Source organism: Electrophorus electricus, chromosome 7 (assembly GCF_013358815.1).
Source record: "Electrophorus electricus isolate fEleEle1 chromosome 7, fEleEle1.pri, whole genome shotgun sequence".
NCBI lineage: Eukaryota > Metazoa > Chordata > Actinopteri > Gymnotiformes > Gymnotidae > Electrophorus > Electrophorus electricus.
Genome location: NC_049541.1, coordinates 24,005,763 through 24,029,431, shown reverse-complemented (window position 1 = coordinate 24,029,431; position 23,669 = coordinate 24,005,763). Strand labels below are relative to the sequence as shown.

Below are 23,669 nucleotides of genomic sequence, written 5' to 3'. Positions count from 1 at the left end.
CACTTGATTAAATTTTCTGTCCTTACCTTGACAGAGAAAATAACAATGGGAAAAGCTTTGTGGCGAACGATTTGTACGAGTTCAAGGGCTATAAGCGTGGTTTTGTTTTTACCCAGTTACATGGTTTTTAACTCCAGGCCACATGTTTATTACAAAAATAGCTACTTTAACTAAATCTGAAGTAGTAACAGTTATCAGAGTGGGCTGACCATTTTTTTTTACTTCCTAAGAAGAGAACGCCGGATTGAGCGCACTGACTCGATGTATTGATCCAGGTGACAGGGAGGGACTGAGTGCACCTTCCTCGTGCCTCCCGTGCCACGGTACGGTATATAAACCGAACCGTGCAAAAACTGCAGTGGGAGATTTGCAACGTGCCAAGTGCGAGAGAAATCGCAGGTAGTAAATAGCTGTCTTATCAACTATAGTCATTAAGCTGATTATCAAAAAGGTAAGCTCTTTGTCAGCGATACGTTTGCCCAAATTCATTTATGGTTTGTGTGTTTATTTACATAGCTCTTATTGTGATTCATTTATCGTCATTTTAGGTCCAAAATCACATTGTTAGTTCCTACTATGCAGATTTCTCTCACACATTATGTTGGTTAATTTAGGGTCGGTGAACTGAAAAGGATGGGGAACATCAACTTTTTTATCGACCTGATTCTATTATGTGCCGCCAGCGATGCAAGTGCATTGATCGTAAAAAATGCAACTGATTTACCCACAAGAGTCAACATTACCGTCAGCAACAACGTTGAAGACCAGGTGTCGGCATCCATAGCAAAATCAAGGCGAAAGCGTTACATTTCACAAAGCGACATGATAGCCATCCTGGACTATCACAATAAGGTGCGAGCCAGTGTCTTTCCACCTGCTGCCAACATGGAATACATGGTAAGTGTCTAAAAGTACAAGCAGTGTTCCATTCTTTCAGTTCACTGCAAATCGTAAATACCAAAATGGTAACTGCATTGTTCTGCATTGTTCTGTTTATGAGCAATTGCACGTTGCATTTAATTTTAAACTATCTACAGCTAAGATTTCTAACATTTCTAACACCTAACATTTCTAAAAAGCAACTAGAATACAACACCTATTGGAGGTCGAAAACTTAGAAAGCGAAGGATATTTGTTGTGTTGGTTTATTTCGTATACGTTTGAATAATTGATTGTTTTCCCTCTGAATTAAAATGGAAATTCTGAAACTCAGGCGACGGGTAAACAGACTGAAGCGCACAAAAGAATTCGCGCACCCCTGTTGGACGTATGGCATTACGATTAGATAGAAAGGGACATGGGTGCGCTCCCCCTTCTGGATTATTTGAACCATTGCATTGACTTTAGATTACTGAAATATCGCCTTAGAAGGCAAGACGGGGAATGTTTAAAGAGACCCGCTGCTCTTAATGGAAATAGCGCTCGTGTTTTAATGTTACGTTCACGTGTAGCACGTGCTGCAGCCCCTTTAGCATGAAAGACGTGTCGTTTTCATCTGTTGCAATTACTATGCGACTACTGAACGATTTGCACTGCTTTTGTTTGAGTGACTTATTATGAGCCATAAAGACGCCTGTCACCTGATATAGAATACTGAATGAATGAGATCACGGATATGGAATGTTTTCATCTCAGTTCATTTGTTATTTAGCTGTAAGAGTGCACAGTTCTCGTCCAAACGTGCTGAAGAATTCAGTGATGATAGTTTGAAAAAGTGCTCCCCAATTAAGAAGGCTTGAGCTGGTCTTTGCCTTTTCAGATTGGTAGTGTTCTATAATACCCAAATAGATACAACTACAATGAAGATTTCTTTCAGAGATGAGAGAAATAGGGGAAAACATCAGATAAAATAGGCATCAGTTATCTGCCATTACACTGTATGCTCATGCTTTAAGGATGAAAGCCTTAAGGATGTAACCAGCTAGTGCTGGTTTTGATTATACTGCACACACATACTGCACACACATGCACATATTTTATGTCGTGATCAGTGATTTTTATGAATACTGAAGTTCTATAGTCTTTAGTTGGTGCATTAGTTTGTGTAGCTAGCCACGTCCTTAAATTTGCTGTTAGTGAGGTTTTCTTTTTTGATTGACACATCCCTTCAGTTGGTTCTCATGCAAACCCTCTCAGCATAAGAGCTGTTATTCAGTGTTCTCTCTATATGAGCAGGTGTGGGATGACAATCTGGCAAGGTCAGCAGAGGCCTGGGCTGCCACCTGTATCTGGGACCACGGGCCACCATACCTGCTTCGATACCTGGGCCAAAATCTCTCCGTCCGAACTGGCAAGTAAGGCTGGCAAACTCTTTATAAGTGAGAGGACAAAGTGTGATACTGTGATAACCTTAAACAAGGAGCTGCATCATAACAAGCTAACTCAGATGACAGGCCTTTTTTTTTAAAGCTAAATCAGAAATATATATATATTAAAGACTTTAACAAATCTTTAAAAAGCAACTCTTTTGAAATTTAGCTTCTAGCTATGCACTGTGTGTTTGTCTGTTTCAGCACCATGGACAGGCTCCTGGAAAGGGACAAAACATGAAAATATTTTTCAGTCATTTTTCAGTCAAGATATATGAAGTTGTTTTCTTAATTTTTTTTACAAGAAGGGAATCAAAACATCAATGCCTGTGGCTCTGCCATGGATACATCAGAGCTAATGGCAGTTGGCTCTTTAGGCTATTCCACTGGGCTCCAGTACACTGCATCCAGCAAAATGTACCTGTTGTCTGGACAACACTCACTGTGTCTTTCATCTGTTCCCAGCTACCGGTCCATCCTCCAGTTGGTTAAGCCCTGGTATGACGAGGTGAGGGATTACGTATTCCCATACCCCCGTGACTGTAACCCCAGGTGCCCTATGCGCTGTTACGGACCTATGTGTACACATTACACACAAGTAAGTGTGACAGAGAGCTGCAGTTTCTGGTGAGCTCAGCAGACATCGAGTTAAGCTTCCCTATATATGTCACTCCCTGCTCCATGCAGATGGTCTGGGCCACTTCAAACAGAGTCGGGTGTGCGGTTCAGTTGTGCTACAACATGGTGGTGTGGGGAACGGTATGGAGGCAGGCAACATACCTGGTCTGCAATTACTCTCCAAAGTGAGTGTATACACAAAACTCAATTTCAAATATCTTTTAGATAAATCTGAATTTGACTGTACCAAATTAATTATACCATTTTACTAGCAGTCTTTGGTCTAGCTATGGAGAGCTACAGAAGTGTTTTATCATTGTACTTTTCTCCAGTCAAGCACATATGATTCTTGTTACAAAGGGCTTGGTCATGAGCTGATGAGATGGGTCAGGTGTATAAGGTGCATGGGAGAGCTGGGACCAAGAACCAATATTCACAAAAATTTGAACTTAGTGATTACCCTTTGAATGTGTATGGCTCAAGTCTGTTAAATGTTTATAATTCTGATTTCCAGGGGTAACTGGATAGGAGAGGCACCATACCAGGTTGGGGTGCCATGCTCCACGTGCCCACCAATCTACGGAGCCTCCTGCAGCAATAACATGTGTCTCCCTGCCCTTAACTCCAACTTCATGTACTGGTTTAAGTAAGCTATTTGTTTTCAGTGTTGTCTGATAACAGTTTTGTCTTGGTAAATGATAATATGTGATGTCATCTGATATACAGAAAGGTGTGGTTTTTGTTTGTTTGTTGCATTTTTTCATATGATCTTGTATGAGCTATACTTAAATTACTAGAAATGGTGCTAATGTTAAGTATTCTTTGTAGGGCTCTTATACTGTGGATCATCATATTGATGCTCTTAAATGTGGTTAGCCAGAGTTTTGTACTGATACACAGTTAAGGCCTGTAATAATCTTATATTGTTCCCTACTTAATGTACATTTATGGTTTGACTATGCCTTTCTTTATTGGTTGATAAAAACTAATCACTGTTATAACTGTCAGGGTGCTAAGAGATAACTCATGCTATATGTTGGTCAAAGCTAAGCATTTTTTACACTCACCAGCTACTTTATTAGACACACTTACCTTGCTCTGATATTGAGTGTGCACCACATTTGGTACACTGTTCTTATAGGTGCATTTTATTGGTATACAAGTACAGACATATCTGTTGGCACAGCCAGCCTCTACCTATTTATCACAGTGGTTTTCTTGCCACAGGACTACTGCTGACTGGGTATTCTTTAGGTGGGAGACCGTTCTGAACACAGTGGGGAGGTCTTGCTGACATGCCTGTATCAGGCACAGATGTTTTTCAATGTGTCAATATCATTATATGTGTCATAGTCAGAAACTGACTATTGATGAAAAGCTACAGGATAACTAACAAATTGTGTTTGGAAGCAGATGTGCTGTCATCACTAGTTATACACCTAAAATGTGTTTCTAGTAAATAAACATTTCTAATAAAGTGTATGGTGAGTGCATCCTATTACTGTTTCATGGTCATATACCAATAGCTACACTCAATTATTTCATAGTACTGGCCTGTGTGTGTGTGTGTGTGTGTGTGTGTGTGTGTGAGTGCATGTCCATTTTGGATTAGCCAAACCATGCAGACGTTTGAGGTTCTGCAGTCAATACCTTTCACTGTCTTCCAGTTGTATGTCCCACACACATGAGAATCCATGCTGAGACATTATAAGCATTGTAGTTAATTCACATGGGACATGGTGCTTTTTGAAGGTTATAGCTGGCTTTAATGTGCTGTTGGTATGTGTATGCATTTAGTATTTTAAAGCATCTGTATAAGAGGTAGTAGAGTTCCAGAAGCAGGGGCTAGATCAGGAGTTTCCTGCTCCCAGCCCAACTACGCTGCAGAGTCTGACATCTTACTTTCTCCAGTTCACCTGATCCAGCACATCAGCTAAAAGCCTTCAACAGTCAGTACAGGTGTGCTAGAGAGTGAAAAAAACTTTGAGTTGAAAACCCCTGAGGAAAACTTTTGGACCCATTACACCCTTCAGTTATTGTATGCTATTTAAAACACTTAGAAGCTAAGCATTTTGGATGTTTTAGGCTTTTGGTATTTAGTGTACTCTATAATTTTTTATGTATGGTAATTCGGATGAGATATCTTAACTAATAGTAAGTTCTTTTTATCAGTAATTTTAACAGTTTTATTTAATTTTCTTAATGTTAAAAGTAATTACTTTTATCACAACTAAGATATTTTTGTACCATGTTACTTTAAAACATTTGCTAAATACAATTTATAATGGACCTCAGTAGACTGATAGCATGCTCTGCTGAAACATGGAAATGTCATTATTACAAATTCATTAGAAAGAACAATAGTAGCCTGTTGTCTCGCGAAGTACGAAGTACAGCGCCATCTCCTGGACAGGAACTCCACTACGCCGCTTTGTAAGGCTGTTGCAGTGGCAGTGTGACTTGAAGTGCGTGAAGTTTTCTTATGTAACCCCACCGAAAAGCTCACAACGAAAGTTGTCTGGTTTATGCTTAATTTGTTTGTTTTATTATATTATTTGGCCCAAAGTAAATTGTTCATATTTTGTACTGAAAACATAAATAATGTGGTTCTGTATTATATAGAGAGCGCGCTTGTGTAATTAAGAATGTAATGTTAATAGGACTCCATCTTTATGTTTGTGCTGCGAGTATGAATGTGAGTGTGTTATTGTTACTGTGAGTATGCTATCCACCTCAGTCCAGCTGGGCTCACTAAAGGCCTTATAGTTCTCAGATGAACTGTGTATGGCTCATAAAGGTTCACATAGGATAAATGTCCTCTGAGGAAGACTGATTGGGTGAATAAGACTTCAGCACTTCCCTATGTTGACTGAGCCGAACTTTGAGAAACAGCAAATCAACCATCTGTTTGTTCTGGCAAGAGCTTGCGTTCCTTTTATTTGTTTAACTTTATGGACCTCCGGTGCTGGCACTGTATCTGAAGGTATCGGAAATTGAAAAATAACCCCCTTCAAATAACAAATGTATATTAGTTCAGCTTTTGCAGTAAAATATGGGTCAAAATGTTGCATACATTAGCTCTTGCTGCAGTAGAAAATCAATCATGTATCTGCACTGAAGATCTGGAAAATCCATCATACAAGAGAATGTAATTTAGCGATCATTGAAGAAGTACCAAACTTGACGATCAGACATTTTTAAGTGACTGCCTGAACTATGCACGTCTTTTCTCGCTACTGTTACAAATGTGAGAGATCTAAATAATTATATGCCATTAAAGCGCCATTTAATGTGCCATTGAATCTTCTCTGACTGTAAAAGGAGAAGATGCTTTGTGTGAATGAAACAGCACAGCGCAGGTCATGCCATTGTCTTCGGTGGCTTCTGGTGGGCGCCGTGCTGTGGTTTGTAAAACTTCCAACACTGCCATCTGGTGTCTCAATTACTAATCAGTAAAGGGCGAAACTCCGACTGTGGAATTAACACCTACATGTTTGTTTAAATTCAGCTAGACACAAATGTACACTGTGGGTGTTAATTCTGCAATAGGGATTTTAGTGCTAGAATATCAATTTGAAATACATTTTATTTATTTATTCCAGACGAGATATTTCAGAGTTCAGCATGTAACAGTATTTACTACTGTGGGTACTACTGTCGCTATTACTCATACCGCGAGGGCTCCGAGTTGTATTGAACATGTCTCTCTCACTCTCAAGACCAGTTGACATTGGCTATTTTCTTGGTTATTTGAGTGGCTCATTTGAGAGCTTTTTCTAGCTCCCCTGGTAAATCTGGTAGCGCAAGGTGCTCGCAACGCCGAGGTTATGGGTTTGTTTTCAAGGGAGCACACATACGGATAAAAGTGCAAGTCGCTATTGATAAAAGGTTATAAAATATAATGTATGCGTGTGACGTTTGACAGTTGCCCATCTTTATCTTTATTGTTCATGACGCAAGGGCACCCGGGTGGTTGAATCGTGAATTAGAACAGTGTGATGGAGTTTTTGCGAATTCCCCTCACAGAGAGTCACTGGTTACAGCTGTTACAGATGCACAGCACTAGCAACAGATTGAAGAGGTGCTGAAGAGGTTTTCAGTCATATTAAATCTCAATGTTATCACACAGAAAACAGACACGGGACGTTTGCACATGACAGGTCCAGGCAATATAAGGACTTTGCCCACCTGAGCTCCTAATGAACGCAACACTGTGTAGAGTTTTAACAGCCGAATACACATAATACTTATTGAAACCGCTGTGGGGCTGGTTTAGTGGCGAAAGCAATAAAACAGAGTTCTTGGTCATTACTTGCAGAGAAGACGGTCAAGTCCAAAACGTGTTCGATGTAAACCCGAACAGGTCTGTGTGGTTTTCGGCTTGGGGAGTGGCTTAAAGTCACGCCTAACTGATCCCAAATTTAGGATAGGCTATAAAGACGAGCGCGGCACCTCCACATTATTTTCCTGCATATGTGTTCGCTTACGCCGTGTACGGATGACCAGAGTTCAAGGGCAAATATTCTTACAATATTTGCCCTTTGAGGAATAACACAATCAAATAGAGGAGCACAATTAGATAAAAGTGAATCACGGTGCTGAGATCTGCTCGGTTTGCAAGCCACCTACCGGACGCAGAAAAGGTAACGGAATTTGCCGACCGGACACAGAAGGTCAGTTGTAGTTGAATGAGGTCATATCAGATGAATTTACATTATATTACTGAAGTATTAGTTGTAATCGGAGAGCTAAAGGGAAACACCAGTGCGTTTACTGAGGTGCAGATATGCGAGATCTTCAGTTTGGCCACTATAACTATAATATATCCACCAAGTGTATTTAAGATTAGTGCAGTTGTTGTATAACTTATTTTAAGTTTAGTGAAACTGTTGTATGACGTATTAGAATTCATTCTAAAGTGTTTAGCCCACTCTTGCTTTTAGTTTGAGGTTATAGTTTATCTTTTTTACCCAAGGCACAAACTCATGAAATATTGCAATTGTGCGACCAACGTCGCAAACTGCTGCCTTTCACCAGTTTTCGGCGAGATTTGGAAATGTGTAAATCGCATGAAATCAGATCCAGAGAAAGCCTGAACTTGGTTGCATACAAAGCCTCGTGTAAAGCTAAAGTCGATACCTGTTATTATTATTATTATTATTATTATTATTATTATTATTATGCTTTCTCGGGCTAAGAAGAAATTTGGCGCAGGGTTTCACTGACGCTTTGGGATACATCGCTCGACATGAAGCGCACGACTCCATGCTGGCTCAGCAGCACGGCGTTGCTACTAGCTGTCCAAACTGCGGTCGCCATGGTGATCCCTAACGCCACGCACTTGGAGGCTATGCTGGAACGGTACATGGATAAGGAAGACTCGTGGTGGGAAGGCAGGCCGAGGGGCAAGAGGGCGATTTCCCACAGCGATATGCAGCTCATCCTCGACCTTCACAACAAGTTGAGGGGCCAAGTATATCCCCCAGCCTCCAACATGGAGTACATGGTGAGAGTGCAGAGATCATCCAAATAACAGCTCTATGAACAATTCTGTGATTATCAGAATTTCCCTAGTCTGATTTAATACTATATTATTTAATCAATTATTATGTTTTTATACAACCATATTCGGGAGTAATGTTAAACATATGTGAGTATTGTTCATTCTGTTGTTATCTAAAACAATTTGGTATTGGTCAATGACAGCAATATTGGATTAATCATTCCTCAGCGTCCCCATACAGCCTACACCTGTTTAAATCACTGCTTGAGTTTTGAGTTTCACACTAAGATAGCGGAGGTGAAAAAAACTGAACTACAGACAAGTTTGTGGTCTACTGCAAACAGTTTAGCCCAGCTGGAAAGCAGAACCCCCCCCCCCCCCCCCCTCGCCTGTTGTCACTGGCCCCTATCCAGAGCGCTGGGGCCCCACACCAAATATCATACGCGAGTTCTCGGAATTTTCTGTATTACATTGCTTTGGGATTTTTTTGAATAAAATCAAATTTGTACAGTATTGTAATGGTAGTGATGGTCAGCGCTGAAAGACATTTTTTGCATTACCCAGCTGGGAAAGTCAAAACGCTGTATGCAGTCACCAAAATTGGTGACCAAAACTCAGTTTGTCTGTAAATCCAGATTACTGCATAGAAGTATTTGACAATTATATCACCTACTCAAAAGCACACAAGAAAGGCTTGCAAAACACTAAATGCAACCAAGCTACCCTTTGTTTTAAAGAGATGGCTATATAGGATCTTAAAGGTTTTAAATGAGTGTTTACATGAGTGTTGAAGCTTGATTGAAGTGCATTTAATGAGAGGTTAAGAAACATCACACAGGTGGTAGCACACCTATGAAACCATGGCTTTGACAAGGGGCTTTTCTATAAACCGCTGTTTTTCACCTGCTACTGAAAATACTGTTTTGCTGTCACAGATGTGCATGTGACCATGGTCTGTGTAGCTTAGGTGGCACGTAAAAAGATGTAAGTACTAGCCTTCACACATGGGGGAGAAAGTATATGCTTCTTTAGAAAACAATTGCATCACAGCAAAAATGAGACTCCTCTTCATACTCTAAAACTACACTGCAATGGCTTAAAACTATTTTAAGTTCATTCTACTTAGCTTAGTTTTAATTTAACTTAACTGTTAACAGTTAACTGTTTTAAGTTTAATGCTTACAATTGCTTCGAAACAACAATACATTGGTGAACCAATTCGTTCATTATTTGTTATGGGACAAATGACTGTCCACTGTATGGAATCTCAGCAAAAACTCATTTGCATCTATCAGATCTAGCGTGTACAACTATTTAGAACTGCATTTCCCCTATTAATCCCCTAGTGTTAGTACACTACTTAGGGTCACTCCAATAAGGGCATACAACAGCACAGCAGCACAGCATGGAAACCAGGAACAGAGCTACTTTGTCATAATGAAGAAGGCCCACCCTTGCCTGTTCAGAGGAATGACTTTTAAAGGCAACGCCATCTGTGGTCTGCTGGGTCTCATAAGCATTCCGTGTTTAATCTGTCCTTCTCTGGAACCCTGTGTGACACTGCCAAGGTGGAAGGCATGTGCCTGTGTGTGGGCCCCCTAAAGAGAAGGGGACAATAGCTCCTGCCCCCCATGAGAGCTCTGGGTAATTGCTCCGAAGTGGAAGCCGAGCGGGTCACGGAGGATTTGCATTTAAGCTGGAGAGCACCCAAAAGCCTGGCAGAACTGCTAATGAGGTGTTTTGCGGCAAGTAAATACTGTGAAAAAACAGGTCTCATGAACAAAAAGCAGGTCTCAAAAGATACAGTGGGGGCATTGTGCTATGCATGCCTTGAGTGCTTGGGCAGTGTTGTAGCACATATGGATCACAGTGTTTTACTTCATGTTTAAAAAACAGCATGTTGGTGATGCCTTGTGGTGATGACAGGCCACCCACCAAATTTGCCATAATTTTATAACCTTTTACAGGTAGTGTACTACATGTTTGATACATTTGTTACATTCCAATTTGTTTCATTCTTCAGCAAATGCTTTCACCTATTTTTGCTCAACTAAACACTTGACTATTATGCCTAAACAGTTCTTGACCTTTGACATTGTTACTTGGTTATGTGAGCTAGACTTGTTCAATGTAACTGAAATTATTCAAACTATATCAGAATCAGGGATAAAAATGGTCTTTTAAGAGATACACATTAGTGTTGAGTCAATATATACAGCATTCATTTACATTCAGCCCCACTGGACACAAATTAGCACTGGGGGAGTTTGTTTTGTGCTAGAAGGGTATACCATGCACCCACAGATGGAACATATTAGCAGCTATGGGCAGCTTTAAGTGCATGTTAATAATTCTCAATTACACTTAATCTGAATTAAGCACAGGACCCAGAGGTTTGATAGTACACTGTAGTTAAAGTCTATACACTAATCAACAGCAGGTCAGGTAGGGCTTTAGAGCTCCTCCGAGCAGCCTTTACTGAGCTCTTTGTCCAAGCCTAGTGATGCACAAACACATTATAGTTTTAAAGTGCCACTGAGCCACGTTCTGATTTCTATCGGAGAGTTATAGTGACCAAACAGGCATGATCTGACGTAGAAAACAAGACTGAAGAAATTGAAACAATTCAGCAAAAATGCTGGTAAAAATGTTGGCCACTGTACAAGGACTTTTTGTCTTTGAAAAGTGTTCTGGCATGTTTCATGGTTTATTACATACAGTAAAGTCCAACACAAAAGGTACTGCAGTATGAAGTAAACAAATGTTGGTGATACTCCCACCGTAAAATATGTCACAAACTGCAGCCTTCAGTGTACTTTTGAAACCTTTGAGGTCAGTGTAGCGACATTGTTTTCCAGCCTCCAAAACAGGTGCTAATTCAAAAAACACCCTTTTATTGTGTGTGTGTGCACATTTGTGCCTGCTTGTGTAGGTGTGCTTATGTGTTTCAGTATGCATGCTTTTGTGTTTTTTTATGTGTGTATGTGTTTGTATGCATGTACATTCATGAATGTGTGTGTGTGTGTGTTATGTCAGGTGTGGGATACAGACCTGGAACGGAGTGCTGAGGACTGGGCTCAGACCTGTCTGTGGCAACATGGCCCCCCTCACCTGCTCACCCAGATCGGGCAGAACTTGGGGGCACACTGGGGCAGGTGAGGGGGCAGTAAGCTGCCGGAGTGCCGCGCAGCAGGGGACCAGGGGCTTGCTGGCCAGATGCTCTTGGGCATCTGCTCTCAGTGAACCGAAAGGCTTACAGAGCTAACATGCCTTATGTTAAAGGAAAGGTTTTGGCATCCACTTTCCTAACTACTCAGTTCACATTTTAATTCCTGCAACACATCTGATTTAACCTGGGAAGGAGCTGCTGAGTTGCATTTAGTGTAAAAGTGGGATAAAGGCCAAACTCTGCAGAGCCGTGGGTTCACAAGACTAGGACTGCAATCCACTGCCTTATAGGAACAGATTATTGAGGATGCCGAGGGGGTAAATGATGGGGACAAAAGTTGGGGTAAAATGGCTTGATCCAAGTAGCAGTATGCTAATCAACACCCACTAGCTTCATTATCCATCATCTACATCAGCATTATTGGAGTGGGGTATTCCCCAGATGTTTAAGAGTTTAATGCTTGTGAGTTGTATGGACTGCAGTATAGACATGCTTCATCAAGGAGAGTTGCTGCTATGTGTTCAAGTACCACTTTTCACCTGTTTTTTTTTTGTTTGTTTATTTATGGGCCGCTTCCGTACAAGGTGGTGATAGATATTGTTTCATTCTGTTCAGAGACAGGCCACCAACGTTTCATGTCCAGGCATGGTACGACGAGGTTCGAGACTTCAGCTACCCCTATCCCCAGGAGTGTGACCCATACTGTCCCTACAGGTGTTCAGGGCCCGTATGCACTCACTATACACAGGTACATGCACTTATACAATTAAACACACGCACACACACAGACAAATAATTACATGCACGCATGTGCACACATACATACATACATACACGCATGCAAATGCACACGGACAAAAACACATACAAGCATGATTAATTTACTATACACACAGGTGTTTTAATCACAGTACAGCAATTCCATGTGACAAAATTATAATGTAAAATGCTTCAACACTAAATATAATTGACCTGAACAATATTTCCAAAAAGCTTAACAGCTATTGTAATACAGTAGTTAAAGAATTCAAAAAATAATCTTGCTGCTATAAAATGTGCAAAAAACTGTTGAAACTGTTATACAGAGAAATCAATCAAAAATGCTACTTGCCTATTGTTCTGCATGAGTTTTGAAAATCTACTCTCTGTATTATTCTCTGCTTTCAGCTAGTCTGGGCCACCAGCAATAGAATCGGGTGTGCCATCAACATCTGTTACAACATGAATGTATGGGGAATGATATGGACCAAGGCTGTCTATCTAGTCTGCAATTACTCTCCACCGTAAGTAAACTCACTGTGGGTTTTACTTTCTCGGGACTCACTAACCGCAGCTGTGGAGAGCAGGGCATGCTTCAGCGGCCTCCCTTCTCCAACACGCTTAATTGGGCTCACGAAGGGGTAGGAAAATAAGCTGAATCACAAGGAGTGGAATCGTAGGTGTCAGAGGCAGGATAACACTCAGTTGTCTAGTCGCTTTTCAGAATTGTGCATCACTGCAATTTCTGCAAGTGCGGTTGTAATGATGGCCATGTGCTGTGTACTGCTTTGGCAGGGGGAACTGGTATGGCCATGCTCCGTATAAACACGGACGACCCTGTTCTGCCTGTCCAGCCAGCTATGGGGGTGGCTGCAAAGACAACCTCTGCTACAAAGGTATTTCAGTTCACATTAAATGGGATGGAGAAACATTGGCTGGCTTGTTTGACACAGACACGCATCATGGTCAGATTTGCACCAATTTAACCCCAAATTTAATCCCTTTAACCCCAGTGAGAGCTGATGAATGCCTTTTTTTCAGAGGATGGCAGTTACAGGTATTACGCTCCAGAGCCGGAGGAGAACAACTACATAGAGCCTGAAGCGGAGCCAGCTCGGAGCCAAGACTCCCCCCCTGCAGAGTCAACACCAGCTCCAAGTCACAGCCTGGAGAGGAATGAAGTCATTAGCACTGCACAAATGTGTAAGAGGCTTTCTGCTTGTCTCTACAATCCCTTTTTGATATCTAAGATGAGGCTTGGATTATAAAACACAACCCATTAACGGCCATACCCAACAGGATTGGTCCAGTCTCTTTGTATTCCAGTGTTACCCTGTTTAGTCCATGGGGACCCCAAGATAACACACATATATTTCTCTATCTCAGCTTCTGACGCACATTAAGAACTAAATACTTGCTACAGGCGTACCTGGAGCTAGAATACAAAAAAAAACAAAAAAAAAAACATGGACGCAATTGGGAAGCACTCGTTTATTCAACCTCAGCATGATGTAGATACAGGAGGTGTAGGACTTGTGTGTGTGACAGCAATACACAATGAGGCTCTGCTGGATGATGTCAGTGACCTATGGCAGGATCCTGGTGACTCTTATTTCACTAGTTCACTCAGCATGTGTTTAACTGTGGGAGGCAGTTGGTTAGAAATGGCTTCTTTCTTTGTGAGGGCCCCCCTCAGCATGTAGAGCTTAGCCATGCTAAGAGAGGACTGCCAGCTGCGTTGTTCATGTTTCACAACCTCTGGGTTTTTCATATGAACTCACTATAAATTGCTCGAATTTAGGTATGCAAACAGACAGATAGGTTCATCCTCTTTGGAAGACATCCCTTTTTTGAGTGTTTCTACAACAAATTTTTAATTTCTTGAAACATTTCCTGTCATAAAAGCTCAGGGCTTTGGTTCTATGACAGGCTCATCATTTTTAATTAAAAGCTACTGAATGTAGCTGTTAACACTTTATTGGGAATTTTAACAAAGGCCATTTCTATATTGACTAGCTCCGTGTCAGGTGCATGGACGAAGCAGTCCACCAGCCCCGCTGAATAGCTCAGTTATGCAATCTGATTTACTGTACTTTTGTCCTTTTTGCAGCTCAGCAAGTGGAATGTGATACAAAGTTACGAGATCAGTGTAAAGGAACAACCTGCAATAGGTAAATTATAGGCTTAGGTAAATAGGTCAATAATGTTGACTATATCCTGATTATATGACATCATCTTTTGTTTTATTAGCCACTGAATATTTTTTATTTACAGATATGAATGCCCACCAGGATGTTTAAACAACTATGGAAAGGTAATTGGAACAGGACATTATGATATGGTAGGTAATACATACCACATGATTATTACTAAAATATTAATACTACTACCATCATGGCGTACATACAATTTTAGTTAGGACTAAATAGAAAAAGAGCAGGAGAGTTGAATTCCAGTCCTGGAAGACCACAACACAAAAAACATAAGTAGATTATCTAAAGACACTGAACTTGGAGTGCTGTGTCCCTGTGGGAGCCTCTGCCTGTTCCGGAGTATACATGACTACATTATATAGTCATTATATAGATATTTGTTCTTTGTAAAATAGATAAATTGCCACAAGAGTTTTTTTAATTATATATTGGTGCCACGGTGCTGTTTTTCCAGCAATCCAGCATTTGTGGAGCAGGATTACATGCCAGGATTATAGACAATGACGGAGGCTGGCTGGACATCACGAGGGTTGGCAGACGCCCGCGCTTCGCCAAGTCCTACAAAAACGGAGTTCAGACACTGGCGTAAGTTACAGCGGCTGAGCCCTGTCGCACTCCAGGTCGTGCTGACTTTGAGGAATGCAGCACGGCTCGCACGTTTATTTTCCCTTCGTTTCCCCTGCAGGAAAAACCAAAGCGCAAATGCCTTCACAGTATCGAACGTGCCAGGTGAGTATAGGCTATAAAACAGCTGCTCACGCTTAAAGAAATGGTTAAGTGCTAACATGACCAACTATAGAGGCATATATAGAGGCTTATTTATGCACTATATTTATTGTTTCTTGGAGCTGATTATGGACCATATCTTTTCCTTTGCAGTAAAAGCAATCACGTGTGACACCACTGTGGCACAGTACTGTCCTTTCAAAAAGCCTGTCAGACATTGTCCAAGGTTATTGAACTGCTCCAGATTATCATTTATGCCTATAATTAATGACATATTTTCTATAATTTAACTAGTGTTTTTTTCTCTAGGATGTTTTGTCCTCGTAATTGCCTGTACGACAGTCACTCCCACGTGTTTGGGTCACGTCACTACGCAGACGTAAGTGTTCTGTTTGCTTATACTCTCTCAACTGTAGACACTTACTTCAGGATTAAACCTGGTTCAAGTCTACATTACAGTAAATTGTGCTGCTTTTTGAGGTTCTCCAATGAAAAGCTCTTTTAATCTTCTGTTAGACGTGACCTGTATCTGCAAAAACTTCATACATTTTAAAAACTTGCTCAGTATTCAAGCAGTGCGTTCTCCTTTCTCTCCGCTTTTGATCAGAGGTCTAGTATCTGTCGGGCAGCAATTCATGCTGGTGTGATTCAGAACGAGCTGGGGGGATACCTGGACGTGATGCCTGTGGACAGGAGGAAGCAGCACAGCGGCTCCTCTCAGAATGGTGTCACCACTGAGGGGTAAGGAGACCTCATATCATATCGTATCGTATTGTATTGTATAGTTTCAATTCAATTCAATTCAACTCAGTATATACTTAATAGACCAGTGCAGCTCCAGGACAGTATGGTGACTTCTCTGCCTCATCTCAGTTCAGGCGTCCCCTGCTCTGACACAGACACTCAAACAGCCCTCCAAGGCCCTGAGCACTAGTTGTTTGGGTAGCATCAGGAACAGTCAGGCATTGAAAACCCACTGCTGTGGCATGCCCAGCAGGGCTGGAGCTAAACAGAAGAGACCGCAACAGAGTGCAGTTGTCTCACCAGCTCAATGTGCCAGTCATGATGTCTTCTTTTTGCTGGCTTGAGTTGGGCATTAAATCAGATGAGATAATTAACTAATAACCCCCCGTCCGATGGTCCAAACAGGCCGATTATTCAGTTTAATGGCTGTATTAGGCAGGACCACCCCAGCAGTGGTCTGTGGGATGGTTACACGATTCATAAAGCATGTAAATGATATGAGCCTGTCTGACCTGATGATGCCAGATTGAGATTTTCCCCTTCCCACAGCCTACAGAATCCCACTGGAGGTGCATTCCGAGTGTTCGCCATCATCTGAGGCCCCACTTCAAGGACACGCAACCCAGAACAGGACACTTTGATTCACAACAGCCAGCAATTGCGGCATTGGCTGACATGGAGCTGTGTCAATGGCCACCAAGAAACCTCCTCAACAGGAAAAAGAAAGACACTGACCCTGCCAGGCCCAGAGGAGTATTAGTGGGTTTCAAAATTTAGCTGTCGTATTTCTGCGAGTCTTCTTGTGTATATTTTATGTATAACTCCATGTTGTAAATGATTTAGCTAGTTTTGCTGACAACAGTTATTCATCTTTTAGGGGGGTGGTCACGGGCAGGGCAGTCTGTACAGGGAATTCAAACACATAAAGATTCTGATTATATTGTCGTCATGAGTACAAAAAATATATTTTAATTGTGCATGCACAAACAATATTTTAAATACCCAAGAGCTTTTGAAAGAGATCACATCATTACAATGTTTATGAAGTTTCTATTTTTGTATTTTTATAAGAACAGTGTCTGTGTTGTAATGCTGCTGACTGTGCTTAATACAGCGTGCCTTCAGGCTGTCCATGTAGTTACCTGGCAGGCCAGGAAAGTGGTTAGCGCTCTGAAAGAATGCATGCAATTTCCCATGAGAGGAGCGTGAGAGCAGGATGGCAGTGAGACATTCTTCTGCATGTATTTATTATTCTACCATACTGAATAAAGGTATGCTATCACTTAGTTGGATGGCCGCTGGTTGTCATTTTACCTGTTTCTGAGAAATAAAACTTGAAAGGAGAATAGTTACTATTTTATACATACATGTACACACACACGCACGCACGCACACATGCACGCACACACACACACACACACACACACACACACGCACACTCACACACACACAATTACGCACGCGCACACACTCACACACACACACACAAACTCACGCACACACACACTCACACACACACACACACTGTATATGATGCAAATTGTACTGAATGAATGAGCTGACACCTTTATGATCGAGCCCTGAATAATATACACTGCTGCAGAACCATCCATCCTGTGACTTCTGGCTGTTCGTTTCATTGCAGGGCCTGAAATGCTCTGATCTGCAAGAGAATGAAAGCTGATCACACCTCATGCAAGAAAAAATATATCCGGTCCCTGCTGGTGCTGTGCAGGCCCCACAGACAAAGGCCGACATTGTGTGTGTGTGTGTGTGGGGGGGGGGGGGGGGGGGATTATTCCACTCCTTTGATCTGGGCAGCATTTCCTGCTTGCCTGGTATGTGTGTCAGTAGTGGGCCTCTGACCTCTAATTTCTGTCTGCCACAGTGGGCTCCACTCTGAGCTGATCTGATTCTAATGTTAATATAACATAGCACACTTTTTTGATTGGTAAAAACATTAAATGTCTAGATGTATCTGTTTTCTAGTAGTTTTTTTAGTACATTTTTCACTTTTTAACAACATGGACCTTAATGCTGTGCTTTTTTCTTATTATTTCATTAGTTACTATTTAAGCAGACTTTTGAAGGCTCCCAAGGTTGAGAAGGCAATCATTAAATTAAGATAATAATTTCTTCCATGATGCATGCGTGTGTACATATGTAGGTGTTTGTGTGTGCATGCATATTTGAGGGACCTGCTGAAGTGGCCGTCTGAGTGCAAAGGATTAAAAAAGGAAATCCAGTTAAATTTGCTCTTCCATCCACCAGTATTATTCAGCTTCATATACAGAGAAACATATAAATGTTTATGAGTGTTTGCTTACCTGTTGTTGTCATAGAAGCAGAGCTCTGGAGCTTCCATGTCATACCTCACTGCAGTTGCTTGTGTGATACTGAGGAAGGTTCCAGGACTGCACAGGTAGGGTGAGTTGGGGGGGGGGGGGGGTCGCTGGTCTGCCTAGAGAAGAGGCATGCATCATAGCTCTGTGAAAATTCACAGGCTGGTGTGGTCTGCTGCTGGCCGAGGACAATGTCTAGGCCTCGTGCTTGGAGGCAGACACTGTGCAGAGGTATCCCTCCACACATGCTGTGTTTTCAAACCACATCGCAGCAGGACCACAACAATGAAGCCCCCCACAGTCCCGAAGAGCTTCACAGCAACTTGGAGGTGATATGGGATGCACTGGTTTAGGTGCACGAGCGACACTGTGAAAGTTTCACATGCATGTGTTGCTTTCACGCTTTGCCTGTTTGTTGTTAATCTGCCAAACACACTCCTAAAAAGTCGCTTTGCAAAATCAGTCATGCAAATGAATTACAGTGAACTACAAATGCTGTGGGAGGAATTCAATACATTTTTAAATAATGAGTGTCACTGTATGCAGTATAATACCACATTTTAGATGGATTGAGGCTTTGAAATAAGTTTCTTTTTCCTACAGTTGCATACTATTCCATCTCTGTCCTGGGATAATCTATTGTGATGTGATGTTATTCTGAGTTTCCTCTGGATTGTTGATCTTTGCATGTTGCGCCCCAGAAATTACGAGTTTCTGATTACACACTGACCAACATATGTTTGAAATTTACAGGATCTTGGTCATCATCTGCCTCCTGCCTACAGCTGGAAATACCTATAAACCACTTTGTGTGTGCATTCATATGAAGTCTTTCTGGCCCTGTCCCAGGGGCAGTGCCTGGAGGTATATCATATATATGTGGGTCAGAAATAACTGCCTTCACATAGGCAGGCGCAAAGGCGGCTGGGGCTTTATTTTCTCTCGTTACCGCATGGAGGTTTTAATGAGTATGATCCTGACGTGCTTACAGGCGGAGGTTTGAGCTGCACGGTGGGGCTTTTCTTTGCATTTCTGGCTTCCATAATGATAATGGGTTATTTTCTACCATCGGTCTTACACATACACGTCCACTCTGACCTGTGCGCCACACAAATAGTGTGTCTATTTGAAGATGTTTTCCTTCCCAAGCTATGCCCCTAGGAGTGTGTTCATGAAAATGAGCTCCTGTACAAGGGCTCCCATGAGTAGAACAGCCCAAATGAAGCTTTGTTAAACTGAGATTAGATATTATGAGACTTTTTAAAGGAGGAAGTTTCAGTTTTAGGTGATGTCAAAAGTGGTGTGACAGTTGGGTCATTTTCATTATACGCATATTTCACTTTGCGAAGGCATTATACTTCTTGAAATATCTGGAAAGTACGAAGTTATCACCTGAGGCAACAATATTTGGGAAATATTTATCACCTGAAAGGATTCTCACTCTCACTTACACCCTCTCTTTTCCACACCTTCTCACTCTCTCTGACTCTTGATTTCTCTCGTGCTCTCTGCTACTTCTCTCTCCCTTCCCTTCCCACTGGCTGTATCCATTCACAGTATCCATGTACAGCATTGGTGCCTATGCAGTAACATTGCAAATGTGCAAATTCAGCTGTAGAGCTCTGGACACATCGTTGAGATCCTCAAACAGCCCTACACAACCCCACACATCTCAGCTCTGAACTCCCCTCACAGCTCCAATAACGCCCACTCCACGGCCCCAAAGAACCTGGGCAAAATTTTCCGTCACGGCTAAAAAAGGCATTGGGAAAGCTGGCACAGACCCCTGGTGCCCACCTGTCTGTGACCCCAGCAGGGTACACACCACCGGCTGACTATTTTCAGTTTCATATTTATAAAGGTGATTAAATCATATAATTTGCCTTATTAAGAATGCACACCATTCTATGGCAAATGGCAAAAAAAAAAGAAAAATTGGAAGTTGCAGGTTGGCATGAAAGAAACCGACGCAGCTTTGTGCGCTGCCTCTTAAACCAGCATCCTCTCCACACAGTTCAAGCAGTGATCAGATCCTGGCATATGCAAATCACAGCAGTATAGTGAGAGAAATATTCATGACTTGGCAGACTGCCCTTCACTAGATCCAGGCTTATGCATGAGTAGAAGACCAGAGGAAACTGGGTGCCCCAATAAAGTTGCTAAAGGAGGTGTAATGACATTAAAGATTAAAGGGGCCACAACCCTTTGCATATACAGACCACATGATGCTGTATCTATTCCTGCAGCCATTTAGTCATTTGGGTGACTTTCAAATATTTAAAATAGGGGAAATCTTGGAGCATTATATTCTGTAACAGGATTTTCCAGCAGGACACTTGTATGTGCATTCATATGAAGTCCACTGCTTCCTGTTACCATGTTTAGGCATTTATCAAAAATCCCATCTAATTTATACACCACATTAATGCCAGTTTGATTTCCCCAGTTCTCTTTATTTCAGCATACTACAATACATAAACACATTGTTTTGCACAGTTATGCATGCAGTTCACTTATATGTATCAAGCAGTGAAGTCATTACATATGAGTCAACCTCCACACAGATAAACACAAACTCGTCATTTACTACTCAATGTGACTATATTACTCCTTGTGAATTTGAATTAGTGCTGCCTCTGCAGTGCGCACACAAATACACTACTGTAATGTGTTCAAATTTAATCCAAGTCTTCATATTTGGGTAGTGGGTTCCTTGCGTAGCGCGTAAACAGCGCGAGCAACTACTTATACGCCGCGCAACTTTATGACAGAGCCGCGCGGGGGGACTGGCCTTCCCAGCTCACGTCATCTGACCTTTTTTATGTTTGGAAAAGGTGTTTGATTTCGCCTTCCCCCCGCTATATTCACACACAAGCCGCTGTGGAAAGCGTGATGGGTATAAAAGAGTGGCTTTGTCTCGAGCGGTCGGAGGTGGACGGCACCCGAGGAGCGTGGCCAAGCCGTAGAAGAAAAGAGCGAGACCAACGGCAGCTGCTCGTCGTTCGCTCCTCATGCTCACCTGGCGTGCATTAAACTTGTCAGATTAAATAAAGTAGCTGCGAAATGGGGGAGCTGATATAGCTGTAAAACTCGTAGCTCTGTGGTGTGTGGGTGTGTTGGGTTCAGTCACTACATACAGAAATGCATTAAATTGCGCCGTTGCCGCGGCCGTAGGACCCACATAACGCCGTGCACCTCTCCACATATTTATTTAGTTTAAATGTGATTGATTTACATATGTAATAAAATTAGTTGAGTTGTAGTATTGTGATTAATTAGTGTGTTAATAGTCGTCTTCGTTTCGAGTCTGCTTTTAAATTATCCTACCCTATTATTCGCTGCTTGTCCATGTCGCGTGTGAGTCTAGTTAAAGGTTTTGCTTATGCTTTAAATAGCTTTTCTTCAAGCAGAAACGCCTTCTGACTCCTTTTCCGCTCCAACGCTACAATATGTTTAAGTTCTGAATACAACTTCTTATCTTGTGCACTTAGGTTTTATCGATCCTCCCTCCATAATTCTGTCTGGAACTCAATAAAAGAACGTCTGTGAGCGTTTAGATGAACTTAGTTTTACATCGTTTCCAATACTGTCAGTTATGAGCCACACTGCCCCCTTCAGGAGACTTGTGCAGAACGCAACCTATCCAGGGCTTTAATTAATACAGAAATATTGTAAAAAGGCGACTGGCTGTACAGCGTCACAACATCCTTGAAGATACAATAGCTCAGCGTCATTACATTGCAATATATTTTCAACCACTAATCATTCAGCATCCTGAATATGAATATTATGCTAAATAGTATGTCTAAATGTAAAGGTTAATTTGCATTTTTAGTATGGTGGAATTATTACTTGCTAGGTCTCCCTAATCAACAATGAATACTAATAGTGCACACTAATTAGATACAACAACAGAGTCCAGAACAGTTTGGTGATTTTCGATCCCGTAACAGTGTTTTTCAACCCAGTCCTCGGGGCGCATCAAACAGTCCACATTTTTGCTCTAACCTAGCTCCCAGGACACCTGGGTAATTAACCCTGAAGATAACTCAGATGTGTTTTAGTAGCAAAATGACCAAAACTGTGCTGACCATACAGGATTGATGGTGGACTCTCCTGCCATGAACAAAAGTGCTAAATGGTGCAGCTATTGTTTGTTTGCAACATGGCAATGGGTGCTTGGCAGAGTCATCTCAGGTGACTGCTAGGCCATCTGTAGCTCTTCCCTAATTGTGGCAAACAGAAAGTGAAGCAGGTGTTTTCAATAGCCTGGGATATGTTGTGATATCCCTTTTCACATGGCTGGTCATCACCAGGGATCTCACATGTTAAGTCCACTGCTCTAAGGGCCATTTTTTATATCTCTGGCAAAGCTCTTGCTCTACAAGACATGCACATCACAGGAGTGCTGTAAGATATTTATAAACAAGTAGCATTTCCCATGATCTGGGCTGGGTTTTCAAAAAGCATCATAACAAAAAGATGATCTTTAAATGGGAGAGCGAGTATTACACTGAACACATGCTCACATTTAAGATCATTTTAATGCTCTGATGCTTTTGAGAAACGGGGCCCAGATCATTAATTTGTTAATGCTCTGTGCACCAAGAATGCTGCATTATTAAACTCAAAGCATTTTTGAGAAATGTGACTGCAAGAAAGCTCATTTTGAAATTTGTAAGAGTGTGTTCTTCTAAATAAATATTCCCTGTGCTGTAGTTTCATATTGTACAACCAAACTGAGAAGCCAACATCTCATTTAATCATTTTTATTATAAACACAATGGAAAAAGCAAGTGGATGCATTTTTTCTTTAGGCCTGCTATATGCTTGAGTAAACATTATGTTTTATTTGTCCCAGTTTTCTGTTTTCAAATGTAGTTTCATCAAGTCCTAGACAACAAGGGGCCCTTTACTCAGGACACAAGGGATACAGCCAAAACAGACCTGCCTGGAAGAAGCCAAAAATTTCCTCACTACAGGGAAGTTTGGCACAATTCAGAAAGCTTTCTTCCTGATTATCAAAGAAAGCGCAAATGCAGCACAACTGTGTGTGCAAACCTGAGGGAGGCAGCGAAGTGCAGCTGAGCATTAGGAAAAATAAACTGACAAACGGAGCTCGCTGGACCTGCTTGCCCTCCTGCATGAGGTGCGCCACCTCACATCTCCCCATGCACTGTTCACACGACTCCAGAAAATATTCTGCACAGAGACTGAACCTGGTGATATTTTTGCATGCCTTTTTGATGCATTTGCTTTCCCTGGTGTGTTCCCAAATGCTTCACT

General features: G+C 41.7%; 2 protein-coding genes across 2 annotated transcripts; both read left to right on the top strand.

Moving 5' to 3' along the window:
• Positions 1 to 371: 371 nt before the first annotated feature.
• pi15b (peptidase inhibitor 15b) lies at positions 372 to 4,358 on the top strand. The gene is made up of 6 exons (XM_027011061.2): positions 372 to 451; positions 615 to 897; positions 2,176 to 2,294; positions 2,775 to 2,907; positions 2,997 to 3,112; positions 3,442 to 4,358. Exons 2-6 carry the CDS (start codon positions 634 to 636, stop codon positions 3,575 to 3,577), a joined length of 768 nt encoding a protein of 255 aa, XP_026866862.1. The 5' UTR covers positions 372 to 451; positions 615 to 633; the 3' UTR covers positions 3,578 to 4,358.
• Positions 4,359 to 7,436: 3,078 nt separating this feature from the next.
• Positions 7,437 to 17,284, top strand: crispld1b (cysteine-rich secretory protein LCCL domain containing 1b). The gene is made up of 15 exons (XM_027011059.2): positions 7,437 to 7,600; positions 8,142 to 8,433; positions 11,467 to 11,585; positions 12,215 to 12,347; positions 12,767 to 12,882; positions 13,154 to 13,254; positions 13,400 to 13,561; positions 14,469 to 14,529; positions 14,633 to 14,699; positions 15,026 to 15,156; positions 15,257 to 15,300; positions 15,451 to 15,523; positions 15,607 to 15,676; positions 15,905 to 16,038; positions 16,591 to 17,284. Exons 2-15 carry the CDS (start codon positions 8,176 to 8,178, stop codon positions 16,637 to 16,639), a joined length of 1,518 nt encoding a protein of 505 aa, XP_026866860.2. The 5' UTR covers positions 7,437 to 7,600; positions 8,142 to 8,175; the 3' UTR covers positions 16,640 to 17,284.
• The last annotated feature ends 6,385 nt before the right edge of the window (positions 17,285 to 23,669 follow it).